Genomic DNA, 16,261 nt, shown 5'->3' on the forward strand with positions numbered 1-16,261 from the left:
AAGGAGCTGCGCATCCACCATTTTGAGAGTTAATATACTCATTTTTCAAAAGTTTAATAAAAGTTAATAAAAATTGCCGAGGGTTTTGGTATACAAGTAGGTGCCCATGAAAATTTAATAAATTGATAATCAGTTCCATTTAAATTATTCATAAAAAATTTTGATTTTGTTATTTTGTGTTAAAAAAAATCTTATATTCCATTCAAATTTTGGTATCGCTTTTGACCATTTTAACAGTAAACACATAAATTTTTCAAAGATACAAAAAAATTAAATAAAAATAGGAGTTTCAGTATATAAATGAATATTTATAAAAATGATAATCACATCCATTTAGACACAAAAAAAATGTTAATAATCGGCGTCGCCAATAGGGCATTTTGACAGTAAACATTTGAATTTCGAAAGCTAAAATAGAAGTAAATAAGAATAGCAAAACTGTTGGTTTATAAATAAAAATTATAATCGTATATATAATTAGAGATATAATTTTGTTACTTTGGGTATAAAAAAAATGATTAAAGACGTTGTATTTCATTAGATTTATTAGTATTGCGCCTTCACTATCTTCACAATAACAAGGTCTAATTAATTCGTTGCTGCCACAACCAAATCGATCATTAAGAGATGCATTAAATGTGGCTATACCGACGACTGTTAATAAGGATTTTATGGCTAAAGAGAATAATTAATGCGGAGGTGAAGAGAAGTATGCATAAAGAAAGAGAAGTGTACTCCCCTAACAATTATGAAAAATAAACTAATGAAAGATTTATATCAGGTATTGGACATGTTTTAAATGACTGGAATTAAATGGAAAAATGAGCTCTGGAATAGATTAGAAATAGCTGAAAATATTAAACATATAAGAATGCCCTAACACTTTATAAAATGTCCCGAAATCCTTAAACAAAATAACAAACTGCTCCTAAAAACCCCGGAAATCCCGGGACGTTTTTTTCAATGCCTGGAGGACGTAAAGGAAAGTCGTCAGAAGTCCGAAACAAATATGTCTTCCAAATAAACCATCAAAAATGACGCCAGGTTTTAAATGTCTCTAATTAAATTGAAAAAGTACTATAAGAAATATGAATATACAATATTACGTACAAAAATTATTTTCAATTCCTAACACACGAAGATAATTACTCCAAACCTATTTACTCAGCTCGTTCGATTGTATGAAGAATTGCTTTAAATACTCAATATAGTCCAAATGCCTGGAATATAATGGAAATATATGCCACAATATCATAGCTTTGGAGATTTATATGGATATACTGGGTGACACAGAAAAAAGGGAATACTTAATAACTAAACTCCTGGAAATTATCGCACGACTGATTATTTTGTCAAGAAAATTTAAATAAAAATAAATATAAGTTAAAACACTTATATACTTATATATTGTATATTTTCTCATACAAAAAGTAGAACTTGGCAAAAATATATGGCTATGTTTATGCTCTATCATGGAACATGCTGCTCGTGAGGAGTGGAAAATTGAAGTTAGTGAAAATAGATGGTTTTTCCTTGTATTGAATTTAGTTACTTATATCTGGTTTTTTTCAAATAGAATATAATTTTTAAATATTGCATAGTTAACAATGCTGATTATTATTTTTTTTTATCTTTATTAAAAAAAAAACTCTAAAAATCAAGTGGTGTGATAGTTTTGTCCCGGAGTTTATTTTACTTTTTAAGATAAACAAATGAAATCTGGTATGTTGATGGAGTTGTTATAAGAGCATCTTTTAACATATTCAGCTGTTTACTTGATATATTATTACGTATTTCGATAGAAAATAACATTCCGAGAACAATGATGCTGCATTTGGTACTTTTTGCTTCATACTAATAGAAAAAATCAATTTTTGTAATTTTAAAATAGGGCGCCATGAATGCGTTAAAAGTTTTAATTTTTAATTAAGTAGTCACGGAAAAATAGATTTCATTGCATTTTATGACTTAAATCTTTTACACGCCTATTTAAAATATCCAAACCTGTAATTTTGGCAATTACTTTAATTTTTTAAATACAGTAAAAGTCGCGAATAGCGACGTCGCTTATAAAAACAAGTCGCTTATTACGACGAAATCTGGGAAGTTTGGTTGGATTTATATGTAACGCAAGTCTAAAAAAGTTTACCTATAACGACGCCGGTTATAGCGACCAAGTCGTTGTTAGCGTCCTTATGTAAAAGATTTTTCATGTGGAATGCCGGATATAACGACCGAACGTGTGTGATTCACCCAGCAATCATTTGTAACCAATAACTACAAGGTATTCTTATTATTCAAAAAAAAGAAAAGTTTTGTCCACTGAGGAAAAAGGCTTAATAATTTGCAGACTTGAGGAAGGTGAATCCAATATTGCTATTGCAAGCGAGTTAGGCTTATCGAATTCAAGTGTTTTTACAATTTGGAAGAAGCGAGATGCAAAAAAATGCATTTAATGAGAATTTGCTACAAAAGAAGAAACTTAGGTTATCCAGTCATGCAGATATAGATAAAGCATTATTTAACTGGTTTAAAGTTGAAAGAAGTAGACGATCGCCAATTCGTGGTCCTATACTACAGGCAAAAGCGGAACATTTCAGCAGGGTACTGAGTAAAGGACCGGAATACACCTGCACAGAAAGTTGGATAAAACGTTTTCGAAAAAGGCATAATATTGTTTATGGAAAAATAAGTGGTGAACCTGCTAGTGTACCTCCTGGAGTGACAGAAAACTGGCTTAAAACTGTATGGCCTGAAATAGGAAAAGGGTATACAAGTGACTACATTGGAAAATCAAAAAAGCCCCGTTGTTTTGATGAAAATGTTAAGACATTACCTGTTACCTACAATTCTAACAAAAAAGCCTGGATAACTTCAGACTTGTTTATTAAGATCTTGCGAGATTGGGACTCTGAGCTAATGAATAAAAAAAGGAAATCTTACTCCTAGTAGATAATCGCCCAGCGCACCCAAAAGTGTCAAATTTAAACAATATTAATCTTCAATTCTTGCCACCCAATACCACATCAGTGCTCCAGCGAGTTGACCAAGGTATCATAAGATCTTTAAAAGTCCATTATAGAAAGTTCCAGTTAATGAATATTATTGAAAATAATTAGTTATCTAATTAATATTTTGGACGCAATATCGATGATCTCCAAAGCCTGGAATAAGGTATCAGAAACATTAATTGTTTTAAACATGGCGGATTCCTAGAACAGACACTGGAAAATGCCGACTCTGAAGACGACATTCCTTTAGCCGAGTTGGCAAGAAGAATAAGTGATGACTTTGATACAGAAGATTATGTGCCTCTATCTGTGATTAAAAAAAACTTTAAATGGACTGATTTCATAGATTCTGATAGTCACTTAGACACAAACAGTATTTTGGGTGACGAGCAAATTGTAGCGGAAGTGCTTACAATTGAGGATACTCAAGATCAAGGTGAAGACGGCAGGTCTGACGAAGAAGAATTTAATCCACCATCTATTGAAGAAGCTTTACAAGCAGTGAACTATACAATAATGTGAGTGACAAAAAAACGTTTAGGCCCAACCAGTTTTATTGAGAACAAAAATTGAATCAATTTACTTTAAGTCGCAAAAAACAACGATAACAGATTTTTTACTAAATTAACTACATAATTTTTTTTATATATACATACATACAAATGTATTTTATGTACTATGTAGGTTTACCTTGCATTACCTGTATCAGTATAAATTTTGGTTTTTTGATTTGTATGTATCTAAGTATTTTCAAAGTTTTGTAAAATTAAAAAATATTTACATACATAATTATGTATGTACATAGTTTTATTTGAAAAAAATACGTAGTGTATGTAGGTCCTTAAATAACGACGGCCGTTTATAACGACCCATGTTCAGTAGTCCCTTCGCCGTCACTATATCCGACTTTCACTGTATCACGTTAGTGGGAACAACCACTTTTGAAATACATTTTTTTTTTGCATAATTTGATATAGCTAGTTTTTAAATCGGTTGATAAATAAGCCCATAAGAAGAAAAAAAAAACAAAGTCACATAAATAAAGGCATTTAATTAATTAAAGGATTTGATTTCTTGAATAGGAGGCTGTGTTCTTCAATTATTTTCCAATTGACATAATACATGACATCTTGTCAAGTGCATTTTTTGTGTTTACTAATATTTCAAATATTTACTGACTATAATACATAGTTTGGAAATTTTAAATAGGCGTGTAAAAGATTCAAGCAATAAAATACAATGAATATTATTTTTTCCTGATTACTTGATTAAAAATTAAAACTTGCAACGCATTCATAGCACTCTATTTCAAAATTGAAAAAATTGATTTTTTTCTACGAGAATAAAATAAAAAGTAGCAAATGCAATATCATTATTCTCAAAATATTATTATCTATCACAATACGTAATAATATACCAATTGTCCGATTTAAATAAAAAAGTTAGTGTCACTTCCTGTTAAAGAAGTAACGATAAATAACAGAAGATGTCAAAAGATGCTATTATAACTATTTTATCGATTTACCAAATTTTATTTATTTATCTTGAAAAGTAAATAAGTTATTAAGTGTTACTACGTCCTCACAGAGATCCTTCCGTATTGCCTTTCTATGTAATTTAAACACTCTATCAGAGCAAGTGAACGAAACAGTCCAAAATATGCGATTCTCTGTTTACCTGCTAAGGCACAAACTGATAAAGAAGACCATACACACCAGAATATCGAGCTTTACTTCCACTTCGTCAATATCTTTATTCCAGTGTAGCACTTCATCTAGTTGGACTCATTTATGGTGATATTATTAGGCAACCTGTTTGAACAAAACCACTACAAGGTACTCTTTAATGACTCTCGGAGGCTATTGTAGCGTCATCCGCGAACAAAAATGTGATGAATTTAAGTGACATTTAGTTAATTAGAAATATAAAATTAAAGTACGATATTTATTAACATACCTGAGAAGACATTTTGATTTCACCAAAATTTCACATATTTTTCTCAAAGAACAAATCCTTAGCACTAAATCCTTTAAAGCACCACCGCCCGATATTCAGTAAATACAGCTTATTTTCACTAACTATACAGTAGCCCAATTTCTGGCCAAAGTATATCGATCCAAATTAACACTTAAATAATTATTAACAATTAACAAGCAAACAGAAACGGTTAATTAGTTATTATAAAAAAAGGCAAAACGCGAAACAAAATGAAAGTAACGTGCACACCTTTACTTCGCTCGTATCGAAATTCAACTGAATAAAACGCTGGCGAACAGCAAACACCATTGTTATTTAAAAATAAAAAAAATACACACGGCGAAGAAATGGTCAAACGTAGCCGGAGGCACCATCTAAGTATGTAAATGACCGCCGTTGTCACTAATTAAGAATATTAGATGGCAAGTTGGCAATTATGACCGAAACGATTACGAAGGAAGCCCAACTGATGTTACATATTATGAAATTAGTCGTTTTTACTTTTAAAACGTAAATGGTGGAAATAATTATGACCGCATTATGGTTATTATATTAATAGGTAGGCCAACAAGGCCACTTACTACAAGTGAAGGATAGGTAGAGCTCAGGAACTGCTTAGAACGGTTAATAATATGATCAACTGGTTTAGGATCATTATCAGCCCCTGTTTAGAAAATCTTACAATAGGAACACAAAATTGCCAGTGTGGATGCAAGATGGCACAAGCAAAAATAGAAGGTCTTACCTTTAACGCAATTTAAGTTCAGAAGAATATATATATATTAGGCTCAATAAACCTAAAACCATATAACAATGGACTACTGCCTTTAGGTATTTACCTAAAAACTGCATAAATTCAGTTACTCAATCTCTACTCTACTTCAACCAACAAGAATCAGTCGTGGGAGAATCAAACCAAACCAAACACTGCTGAGTCTCAACAAAGCCTACTTTGCTAAATGACGCAATCACATCTTCTCTTGAGAAACTATACACAAATTACGATACAGTTTTACCAGTAACCAAACCCTTTATTTTTACTCTCTAGTAAATTTAGTCTCGTAATTTGAGAGTCACACCAATTCGTTCCAAGCACCTATGGTTGGTCCTAACCAACTATACACAAGTTTAAACGAGAATTTTCATTGTTTCGTTGCGCCGTTTTACGACTTTTCCAAGGCATTCGATTGCATCGCATATCGCGTGTTGTTAGATAAATTGGAGGATGATGGAGTTAGAGGTTGGCCTCAATCACCAATGGAACGTCTGGACGAGTGAAGGGTGGACTCTGATTGTATCTATATATCTATGTATATATCATCCGCATACGTATATTTATATTTTCATTCCCCTTTGAGGGTATATAACTTCATGTGTGTGCATGTCTTTTTTTTTATTAATATTTTTCTTAGTGGTTTTTCCTAATTTTTTTTATTTTTTTACATTCCTATTCAATTATAGGTACTTTTAATTTTGGCTCAAAAATATTTAAAATGTATTGCAACAGGAGTGTAAATAGCTGGTTAAGGTCTTTAAAAGGGTTGTCTCACTTGTACTACAGTTTACTGATGGTGCAGGCAAACAGTTGTTTTAATCGAGAGACACTCCTATTTGTCATAATAAAATAAGTGAACACAAAAATGTAACTTGATTATAAAACTGACAAATAAAATCTTTTTGTATTGTATTTTATTGTATTGTAACTCATTTGTAATAATGGTACAATAATTATTATTTACATCGATTTAAAACGAGATTGAGCATTACAAAGGGTCACAGAGTTATTTGATTGTATTTCTCGTGGTATTCTCCTTGGCAACTCAGCATCAACTTTCCAAAGCTGAATATTTCTCTAATAAATTAAGACCAACTGATTTTTATCAGAGGGTTTGCATGTGTAAGGTTAACCAACTTTGGCAGACTGTTATTAAGGCCTTAGTTTCTACTTTGAAGGTTGCACACGTGAGCCATCCATTAATCAAACACTCTTAATATTCTAATTCCAACGGTAGATGTCCTTGTAGAGTCCCAATGTCTCCAGGTTCCTGTGGAGCTCTTTCGGCATGACCTCCTTGCTTGAGATGACTGATACTTTGTCCAAGATATCGTCTGCCAGTGTACTTACCCTTTTTTTAACTATGATGCTGACGAAATTGGGATCGCCACTTCCATGATGATAACTTTTTTCTTCTCCTTATCCCTCACAATAATCGGTGATATACCTATCGTAATAGATAGTGAACTTGTGAATATCAATGACTGGCTTTGCGACGAAATCATAGCTCTCCCTTCTTCAACCACACGTGTCCCATGCAATGCCCTACCTCGTTTGATATTTCCCTACTTCCTGCCTATCACTTCATTTCCCTGTCTTTTATCACTTGCCAAATTGAGCGACGTAGATCTTTTTTTGCCAGGCACACACAGAACTACGTTAATGGAAGTAAATTCTCATTATTTATTATCGTTATCATTGCCATTGGGGTGGAATTTGGTGATATCTATATAAAAAAGTTAAAAACTAAATGTGGAATTCCCCAGTAAATAAATATACGAAATGTGTCGTATACACAACAAAGCTTCTAGTGGCAACTCATTTATAGAAATAGTCTAATAATTATCATTCATTTCGTTTTAGAACGAGATGGAGTACTATAAAACGTAACAAAGTTTCCTCTAGTTTCTGCCCCGGAGCAAAGCATTTGATTGAGTTTTTCATACTATTCTCTGTGGCAATTTAGCTTCAATTTTCCAAAGAATATTTTCCTAAGCAGTCAATTACTTGACTGACTGAACTAATTTTTTATTTTGTTAAAGCCTTTAATAATAAGTTTCATTCCCATCGACTACATTTACAACAACTTAAGACAGCTGTTGAAAAGCAAGACGAGTGCTGGGATAGTCTGACACCATATGGTGTATGTTTTCGCTGATTTGCAATCTATACATTTTTAGTTTTTTCCTATTTTCATTCTTTTATTTTGCATGCGTTTCGTTGACCTTGACAGACTGTTATTAGGCCTCAGTCTCTACTTAGAAGCTTGCATACGTAAGTCATCCATTAATAAACACTGTTATCTTCCTATTCTAATTCCAAAAGTAGATATACTGGTGCAGTCCAATGTCTCCTTGTTCCTGTAAAGCTCTTTTGGGATAACCAACCGAGATGACGATTGGGACAATGGGCACTTTGTCCAAGATCTCGTCTGCCAGCGCGGTATACTTTTCTCCTTTTACCGCTATGGTGATGACCAAGTTGTGGGTATTGGGCATCGCCGCGTCCGCAATGATAGCTCCTTTCTTCTCCTCATGCCTCACAATGATCGTTGATAGTAGATAGTAAGTTTGTGGGTGTGAATGACTGGCTTGGGGACGACCTGTTGAATCTCTGCAGTGACCTAATTGTAATGGTGTAGATCGTCGATTTGGCAAAGTACACTGCAGACTCTCGTGAAATATTAAATGGTTTCTTACTCTTTCCAGGCCGTTGTCATTTACCGTTGGGTCTTTGACGACATACTTCAGTGATTCCTTGTGTTCATATCTTGAATCATTATGTTGGTGCAAAACTTCTTGTTTCAGGAATCAGGTCTCTCCTCTTCAACCTCACTTGCTAAATTGAGCGACCTAGATCTTTCATCTGCCAGGCACACACTTCACTGCGTTGGTGGAAGTAAATTCTCATTAATTATTATCGTTATCATTATGACTGTGAACTTCTGAAGGATGGAATTTGGTGGTATCTGTTGGAAACCGAATGTGAAAATCCCTAGTGATTAAATAAGGAATGTAGCATCCGCATACATAACAAAAATTTTAATGGTAACCCATTTATATAAGTGGCCCCAATAATTATCATTCACTTCGTTTGAGAAAGAGATTGAGTACAAAGAGTAGCAAAGTTTCATCTAGTTTTTTCTCCACAGCAATTCAGCTTTAACTTTCAAAAGCTAAATATTTTCCTAATGAGGGAATTACGCGACTGACTGGACTGATTTTGTTAAAGGCGTTAATAATAATTTTTATTCCCATCGACAAGATCTTCTACAAGTAAGGCAGATGTTAAATATCAAGACGAGTGCTAAAACAATCTGGTACCATATAGTGTATGTTTTCACTGAATGTTTGCAGTCTACAATTTTCCCCTTCAGTTTTCATTTTCTTACTTTGCATGTATTTGGTTGATCGTGGCAGACTGTTATCAAAGTCTCAGTTTTTACTTGTTTGAAGCTTCGTATGCAAGCTTCAAACAACAGCCATCCATTAACACGTTGAGTGCCGCCATTAAAAAAAAAATGGTCCCGGAGGCCGTTACATTTTTTATATGTAATAGTGCTTACAATTACATAATAGTTAAAACTTGGGATTTGTTCCAGACATGTACGATAACTATGAAAAGACGCCGTATGAATTTTATAAAATGTTTGTTACTGATGACATTTTGGAACTTATTGTAAGTATTTTTGAATTTAGTTTTTATTTGTATGCTTACCAGTCTCAACAAAAAAATGATTATCCAAAGGCACATGTGCATACATGGAAACCAACAAATCACGAAGAAATTGAAAAGTTTCTTGGTGTAGTGATGTGGATGGGTTTGTGTCCATTTCCAACACAACAGTCCTACTGGAGGAAAAAGAAAATCTACAAAAAACTTTTGCCAGAAATAATTTTAACTTCTTCTGAAAATGCTACATTTTAGCAACAATGAGGTTATAACCGAAGATAGGTTGCGAAAGCTAAATCCCTTACTAAAAGAAATCCGTGAAATGTTCCAGCGAGTCATTGTGCCCTCCGAATATGTCTGCATCGATGAAACCCTTGTGCCATTCCGGCGATTGTCTTTTTTACAATATATTAGCAACAAAAAAGTTTGGTATCAAACTTTTTAAACTATGCCTTAGTGGTGGTTATACTTAGGATTTCAAAGTATATTGTGGAAAATCAAAAGATGAAAATGTTAGTGTACCAACCAAAATTGTTCCAGATTTAATTGATAATCTCTTAGATAAAGGAAGAACTTTATGCACCGATAACTATTATACGTCAGTAAGCTTGGCTTTGGCTCTTTTGAATCGCAAAACTCATCTTTTAGGAACATTGAGGGCAAATCGAAAATTCAACCGAAAAAATGTCACACAAAAGAAGTTACAGGTAGGAGAAACCGTGGCTGAAGAATGTAGACAAGGAGTGATAATTCAAAAGTGGAGAGGTCGGCGAGATGTACTTGCACTGAGCACTAGACACGGAAGTGAAATGGTGGACGTCAAAAGAAGAGGAAAAGATGTGAAGAAGCCTAAAATTATTGTCGAGTATAATAAATATAAAGCGTACATTGATATCTCCGACCAGATGAAATCCTACAAGCCTAAGAAAGAGTCTGAAATGGTATAGAAAGCTAGCTATTGAAATTTTAACTGGTAAAGCATTAGTAAATGCGTTTGTTTCTTACCAAGAAATTACCCAAAATAAAATGTCAATAACAACGTTTAGAGAAGAAGTTGTCGAAGGTTTGTTAAAGTTAGATTCGCAATACCCAACACTAGAACGTAATGAAGGTAATAAAGAACAACACCGCCTTGAAGATGTAGGACGAAGTAAGAGACGTCGATGTGTAGTTTGCTACAGTAAAATGACCCAAGAGCTTGGAAGAAAAATCGCTGCTTCAAAAACTCCACAAAGTTGCTTCAGATGTACGTCATGCGAGAAATTTTACTGCCTAGATTGTTTTTTTTTGAAGTTCATGAAGTTAAAAAATCCACTTAATTTTTTTTATGTAATAAGTTTTTTTTATAGAAAATATTACCTCTCATTTTTTTTTTATATTTTGTATTTCGCTTTTAAAACAATAAAGCTTATTTGTAAGAATCTAAGATGGTTTTTATTCCAAAAAAGAGAACAAATAAAAACAAAATTTAAAAAATCGTAACTACTGACCCAATTGTCCCATGGTGCCACGTCGGCTTCACTATTTACTGGCCAAACATATTTTCGGGATCCAAAGGCCGCCTACTCAAAGATCCCATGCATTTAAATACGCTTTGTGAAGCCAGCCGGGTACCACGCGGCAAAAATTACACATCGATAGTATGAGAGAACTGTGGCTTCAAGCGGCCACATACTCCCAAAGCTTTATGAAGCCATATTGGTCTCATACGGCACTCAACGAGTTAAAGTAATTGCGATCATATTATTTTATGAGGAGAATGATTTTTTTATTTCTTATTTATTAATTCAAAATAGGTGGTATTTAGCTATTGTTATTGTTACCTACTAGTTATCTTCCTATTCTAATTCCAAAGGTAGATGTACATACTTGTGTAGTCTGGCGCCTGGTTCCTGTGGAGCTCCTTCGGAACGAACACCCTGCTTGAGAAGACGATTGACATAATGATCACTTTGTCAAAGACGATGTTGTAGGTTTTGGATATCGCTACGTCCGCGATGACAGATTTTTTCTTCTCATTATACCTCACAATAGTGTCAGGTTTCTTGAAGGGCGCGCAGCAATCGGTGATTATAAATTTATCGTAGAAGATGTGAACTTGTGGATACCAATTACTGGCGCGAGAAGGCAGTTGTAGTACCTTCTGCTATTCTTGTAGCATATATACTGATAAATCTCCCTAGGCGATCTAGATGTGACGGAGTAGTAGACGGAGGTTTGGCAAAGTAAACTGCGGGCTGCCTTGAAATGATAAATTTTCGACTCTACCCTACACCGTTGTTATCTCTCACCGTTGAGTTTGACGATATGCTTCGAGTGATTCTTTAGGTTCAACACAAATACACTTTCCTCTTCCAACGTAGCTTGGATGTATTTTTATCATCATAAGTGTCAATGCTATTCCTCGTTTCTTATTCCCCATCTTACTGCGAGTCACTTTGTTTCTACTCACTTGCCGGAGTTGAGTGGCATAGATGCCTTATCTGCCAGGCACACTTCACTGCGTTGACAGAAGTAGGTTCTTATTATTTATTTATATTATGATTATCATTATAATTTGGTCTTCTTAAATTAGTTTCTTTGCAAAATGATACACACAAAAAAATCCAATTCTATATTTAAAACTAAAGCCATTCATGAAAAAATTATTTTGAATTAATTGTAATTATGTTTAAATCTAGTTTAACCACATTGAGATAAGATACTTAATCTTATTTTAAATTAAAATAAATTTGTAATGGTTCAAGAACAAGCTATATTTAACATTAGAGAAAATATTGCAGTTAAATCAATTGTAAGTTCCTATTATTATAATCAAATATGATGTTCTCACAAATATATTTTCAGTGCCTTCACACAAATATTTATTCTTCTTAAATCAAGAATGAACTTTTTTCAAGCAGATATAATTAACCTTTCTGGAAATGTACAACAGATTAATTAAATTATATCTCCATTCTTTGCAAGATGCCAAATTATTTTACTCGATATTTGCTATACTTGGATCCAGTTAAAGGTACCACAGAAACATCACGTGGTGACACTTGTTTCGAGCTTCGACCAATATACGCAGACGCGAGTAAATTTCGTTTAGGCTCGATTTGATAAGTTTTCATGTTCCCTTTTAAATTGTTTGTTAAATTATTTGCCTTAAACGAAGTTTGTGATTTCCACGAGTGTTATTTGATCCCTTCAATGCAATTAACTCTTCAGAGATATGTAATAAAAATGAATCCAGTTTTGATTTCTCCGTTTACGTTATTTTGGTTCATTGTTCAAAGTGATCCATAACACCGGTGCCGGGTACACGTTGCATGGCTGCCATTGCATATTTTAATTGATTTATATTTAATCCATTATTTAATCCTAACTGCGTAGGTACTATTTCTTTAATAAAATCAATTTTTGGATAAATAACGTGTGTTCTTCATTGTGTTCTGAAATTTTAAATATTTTTTGTTTTGAAATTTGACTTCTTTGTTAATTGGAAAGTAGTTAATTGGAAAAAACTGTTTATTTCCTTTTTAAATTTTCTTTGCTGCATGTAAATGCCTCATGGGTGGTTACTTTAAAATGTTTTAATGCAAATTCATTTTCAAAACCCTAGAATAGAATAATATTTTTTTTGTTATGAATTATTCTTAGTTCAGGTATATTATATGGAATACCTACTGTATAAAAGCGAATAAATATTTTTTTAATGTTAATATGAGTTTTTGTTACCTACACTTACGTTCTTATATGCTTCTAATCCATCATGAAATAAGAAGTTTTACCTTTATTATGTTATTATATTAATGTACGGATGGAGACCAAAAGCCAACGTTATCATTTATATTAATGACTGGTTGACAAAAAAACTTAAATAAATGGCATAATATTTGAGTTTTTTTTACCTAACCTAATTCATTAATCAATCTATTGAAGAACTGTTGAAATTAGATAGTGGGGGAAAGTACCTATTGTTTTTTTTTAAATTGTATCACATTTTTCAACTTCGATGATACAGCAAATTTTCTATTCTTATTAATAAAATATATAAGCATAACTATTCTTTGTAATAAAAACCCTAGCCTTTTGTTTGAAGATGCGTATTTTAAATTTAAAATTATAGTTACATTCTACTTACGAATAGCACATTATTAATAAAATATAAGCTATACTTATTTCAAGTTTAGTTACTTCCAACTAACAATACAATTGAAAACTTGTAGCAAAAGATTACTATTCTTAAATAAAGCTTTTATCCTATTGTAATAAACTTTGCAAACGTGTTCTGCCGAGTAGTGCTATACTAAGACAAATATTATTAATATTTAAATAAAATGTATTTTTTGCATTGGATTAACACCAATACGTTTAATTTAATAAAATAATTTAATTTAATATTATAGTAATTCATGACACAAAAACCACTTTTTTAATCTAGTTACTTAAAGAAAAACATACAAAGTGTCAAAATAATAATTGTGTTCGTCTTCAACAACAAACGGTATTGTTGATCAATTGTTCATTCTATGCACGTAAAAATTTATTCTGCATTTGTTTTATAGGCTTACGCACGTACACTTTAACGAACGGTATATGTATATCCTGTGTTTAAGTATTACGTGACGTTTACAAAACACGTAAATTTCGTCTTAAAATGGAATTATGTACTTATGCTATGGCTATAGATATTTGACATGGAAATGACTATTGGCGCGTCAATGATTTTAATTGTCCTCAATAAAATTAAAATTGACAAAGAGGCAGAAGTGTGCCCAAGTGTTTTACATCCTGCAAACGTTTGAAGTAGCTAGGGAGGGACACGTGCAACTTATCAAGCCAAAACCCATAAAACTAGAAAAGTATAGCCACTTTTATGGCTTCATATATAGAAACTACCAGGCTCCTTGGGGAATGCCAAGTTGCGGCATTGGCCCAGGCACAATTTTCCTTAAATTTATTCGGATGTACTTGCAGACACGTACGAGAATAATATAAAAAGCACGCAGAGTTTATGTAAATTATTTTCCATTAGAGATGAGCTTTTAGTTTTAGCAAAAAGCGAGCCAAAGCAGATGCAGATCATAAGGTTTTCCGTTTAAATCCGCTTTTGAAATTTAGTGGTCAGCTGAGGGCTGTGTTATGTACGAGTTTAGCACTCACCACTAAAGAATTTCCTTGTTAATATCTTTACAGCCTTAAACATTTTAATCCATTTTACTTTTCATGTAGTAATAATTAAATAACTTACCCTATCAGAAATCCTTTCCTCAGGTTTTCCTCTTTTTAACGACTTGGCCCTGATGACTCGTCCTCCCGCTTGAGGTCCATCGATTTCATCCATTATTCTTGGTCTCAGGCTTTGTCTTACCTGCTTTAAATTCCGTTTATTTCAATTCCTTTTTCTACATTTTTTCAACAGTTTGGATATCTGTAACAAGAGCAAGAATTTATAGATCCGCCTGAATTCTAATCGAAACGTATATAAAAGGATTATAATAATTGCGCGATCTTAACTTCAATAACCATAATGTTTATCAATAAATATTATATCAGAATCATAAATCCTGAAATTTAATTGTGCGTGGCTGACATATTTTCTAGAGTTCGTGAACCGAATCAGATGCTAAAAACAATATGATTGGTGTGAGAAAGAAAATCTAAGCAAGAATAGTAATTGCGATCATATTATTTTATGAAGAGAATGATTTTTTTATTTCTTATTTATTAATTCAAAATAGGTGGTATTTAGCTATTGTTATTGTTACCTACTTTTCTTAGATTAACCTATTGTATTAGAAAACAGAAAAAAAGTACAATAAGTAAGTATATTTTGTGGAACAAATTTTTGATCTACTTTTAATAACTTTTTTAAAGTCACATTTCATTTGGTAAAAAATTTAAATATATAATTGACCAGCTGGACATCGATGTCCAGCTTATGGGCTTATTTCTTAACCGATTTAAAAAATGATTATATCAAATTATTGGAAAAAAGAAACCGCATTTCAAAAGTGGTTGTTCCCAATAATGTCCTATTTAAAAAAATAAAGTAAATGCCAAAATTCCTGGTTTGGACATTTTAAATAGGCGTTTAAACGATTTAAGTCATAAAATGCAATGAAAACTATTTTTCCGTCATTACTTGATTAAAAACTTAAACTTTTAACGCATTCATGGCACACTATTTTAAAATTAAAAAAAAAATATTGTTTACATTACATTCATCAGTGATGTACGTTCCACAGAAATGATTAACTTTTATTTTTACGACACAGAAGATTCCCATCGAGTTTTTATCAATAATTTTCAACACAGATGGAGTATCAATGTTTAGGGTAGAATCGTACATGATTTTGTTGGTCCATACTTTTTTGAAGATCGTGTAAGAAGAAAGTTTTTCTACATTTCTTAAGAGAGGATTTTCCACGCTTCCCGACTTTGCAAGACGTCAGTTGTGGCTACAGTTAAATGGTGCACTAGCTCACTTCAGTGCAAATGTCAGGGAACATATCAAACACCAATTTGGTAATAGATGGATTGGAAGACTAGGTTAGTTATTAAAATTAGTTAAAGTCCAGTTCAGAGATCTATTAGGATCTTTGATGTGTCGCAGATGCCGCACTAAGTAGTCCGTGCGCCTATGTCGTATTTATTGTCGCATGATATACATGTTTAAATGGCAAAATTTTATATAGTTTATCTATGAAATCATTTTTAATATACGTAAAACCCCATGTTTTACAATCTTTTCTATTTTCTTTCGAAAATGTTCATTTTTAGGAAGAAAATAATATCACAAGAAAATCATATCAAAAAATTGACCGCGGACTAAAAT

General features: G+C 32.6%; 1 protein-coding gene across 6 annotated transcripts in view; it reads right to left on the reverse strand.

Moving 5' to 3' along the window:
• The window catches only part of LOC126738571 (uncharacterized), a 263,439-nt gene that overhangs the window by 211,116 nt on the left and 36,062 nt on the right, over positions 1-16,261 (reverse strand). For 3 of the 6 annotated variants that reach the window (XM_050443968.1, XM_050443967.1, XM_050443962.1), the window contains exon 2: positions 14,675-14,854. In XM_050443968.1, coding sequence (XP_050299925.1) covers positions 14,675-14,767 — 93 coding nt within the window. In that variant the 5' untranslated portion in view covers positions 14,768-14,854. Of the gene's footprint in view, positions 1-4,967; positions 5,276-14,674; positions 14,855-16,261 lie in introns of those variants that run through there. The other 3 variants (XM_050443966.1, XM_050443963.1, XM_050443965.1) reach the window with 2 other exon arrangements.

This window comes from Anthonomus grandis, chromosome 7 (genome assembly GCF_022605725.1).
Source record: "Anthonomus grandis grandis chromosome 7, icAntGran1.3, whole genome shotgun sequence".
Lineage (NCBI taxonomy): Eukaryota > Metazoa > Arthropoda > Insecta > Coleoptera > Curculionidae > Anthonomus > Anthonomus grandis.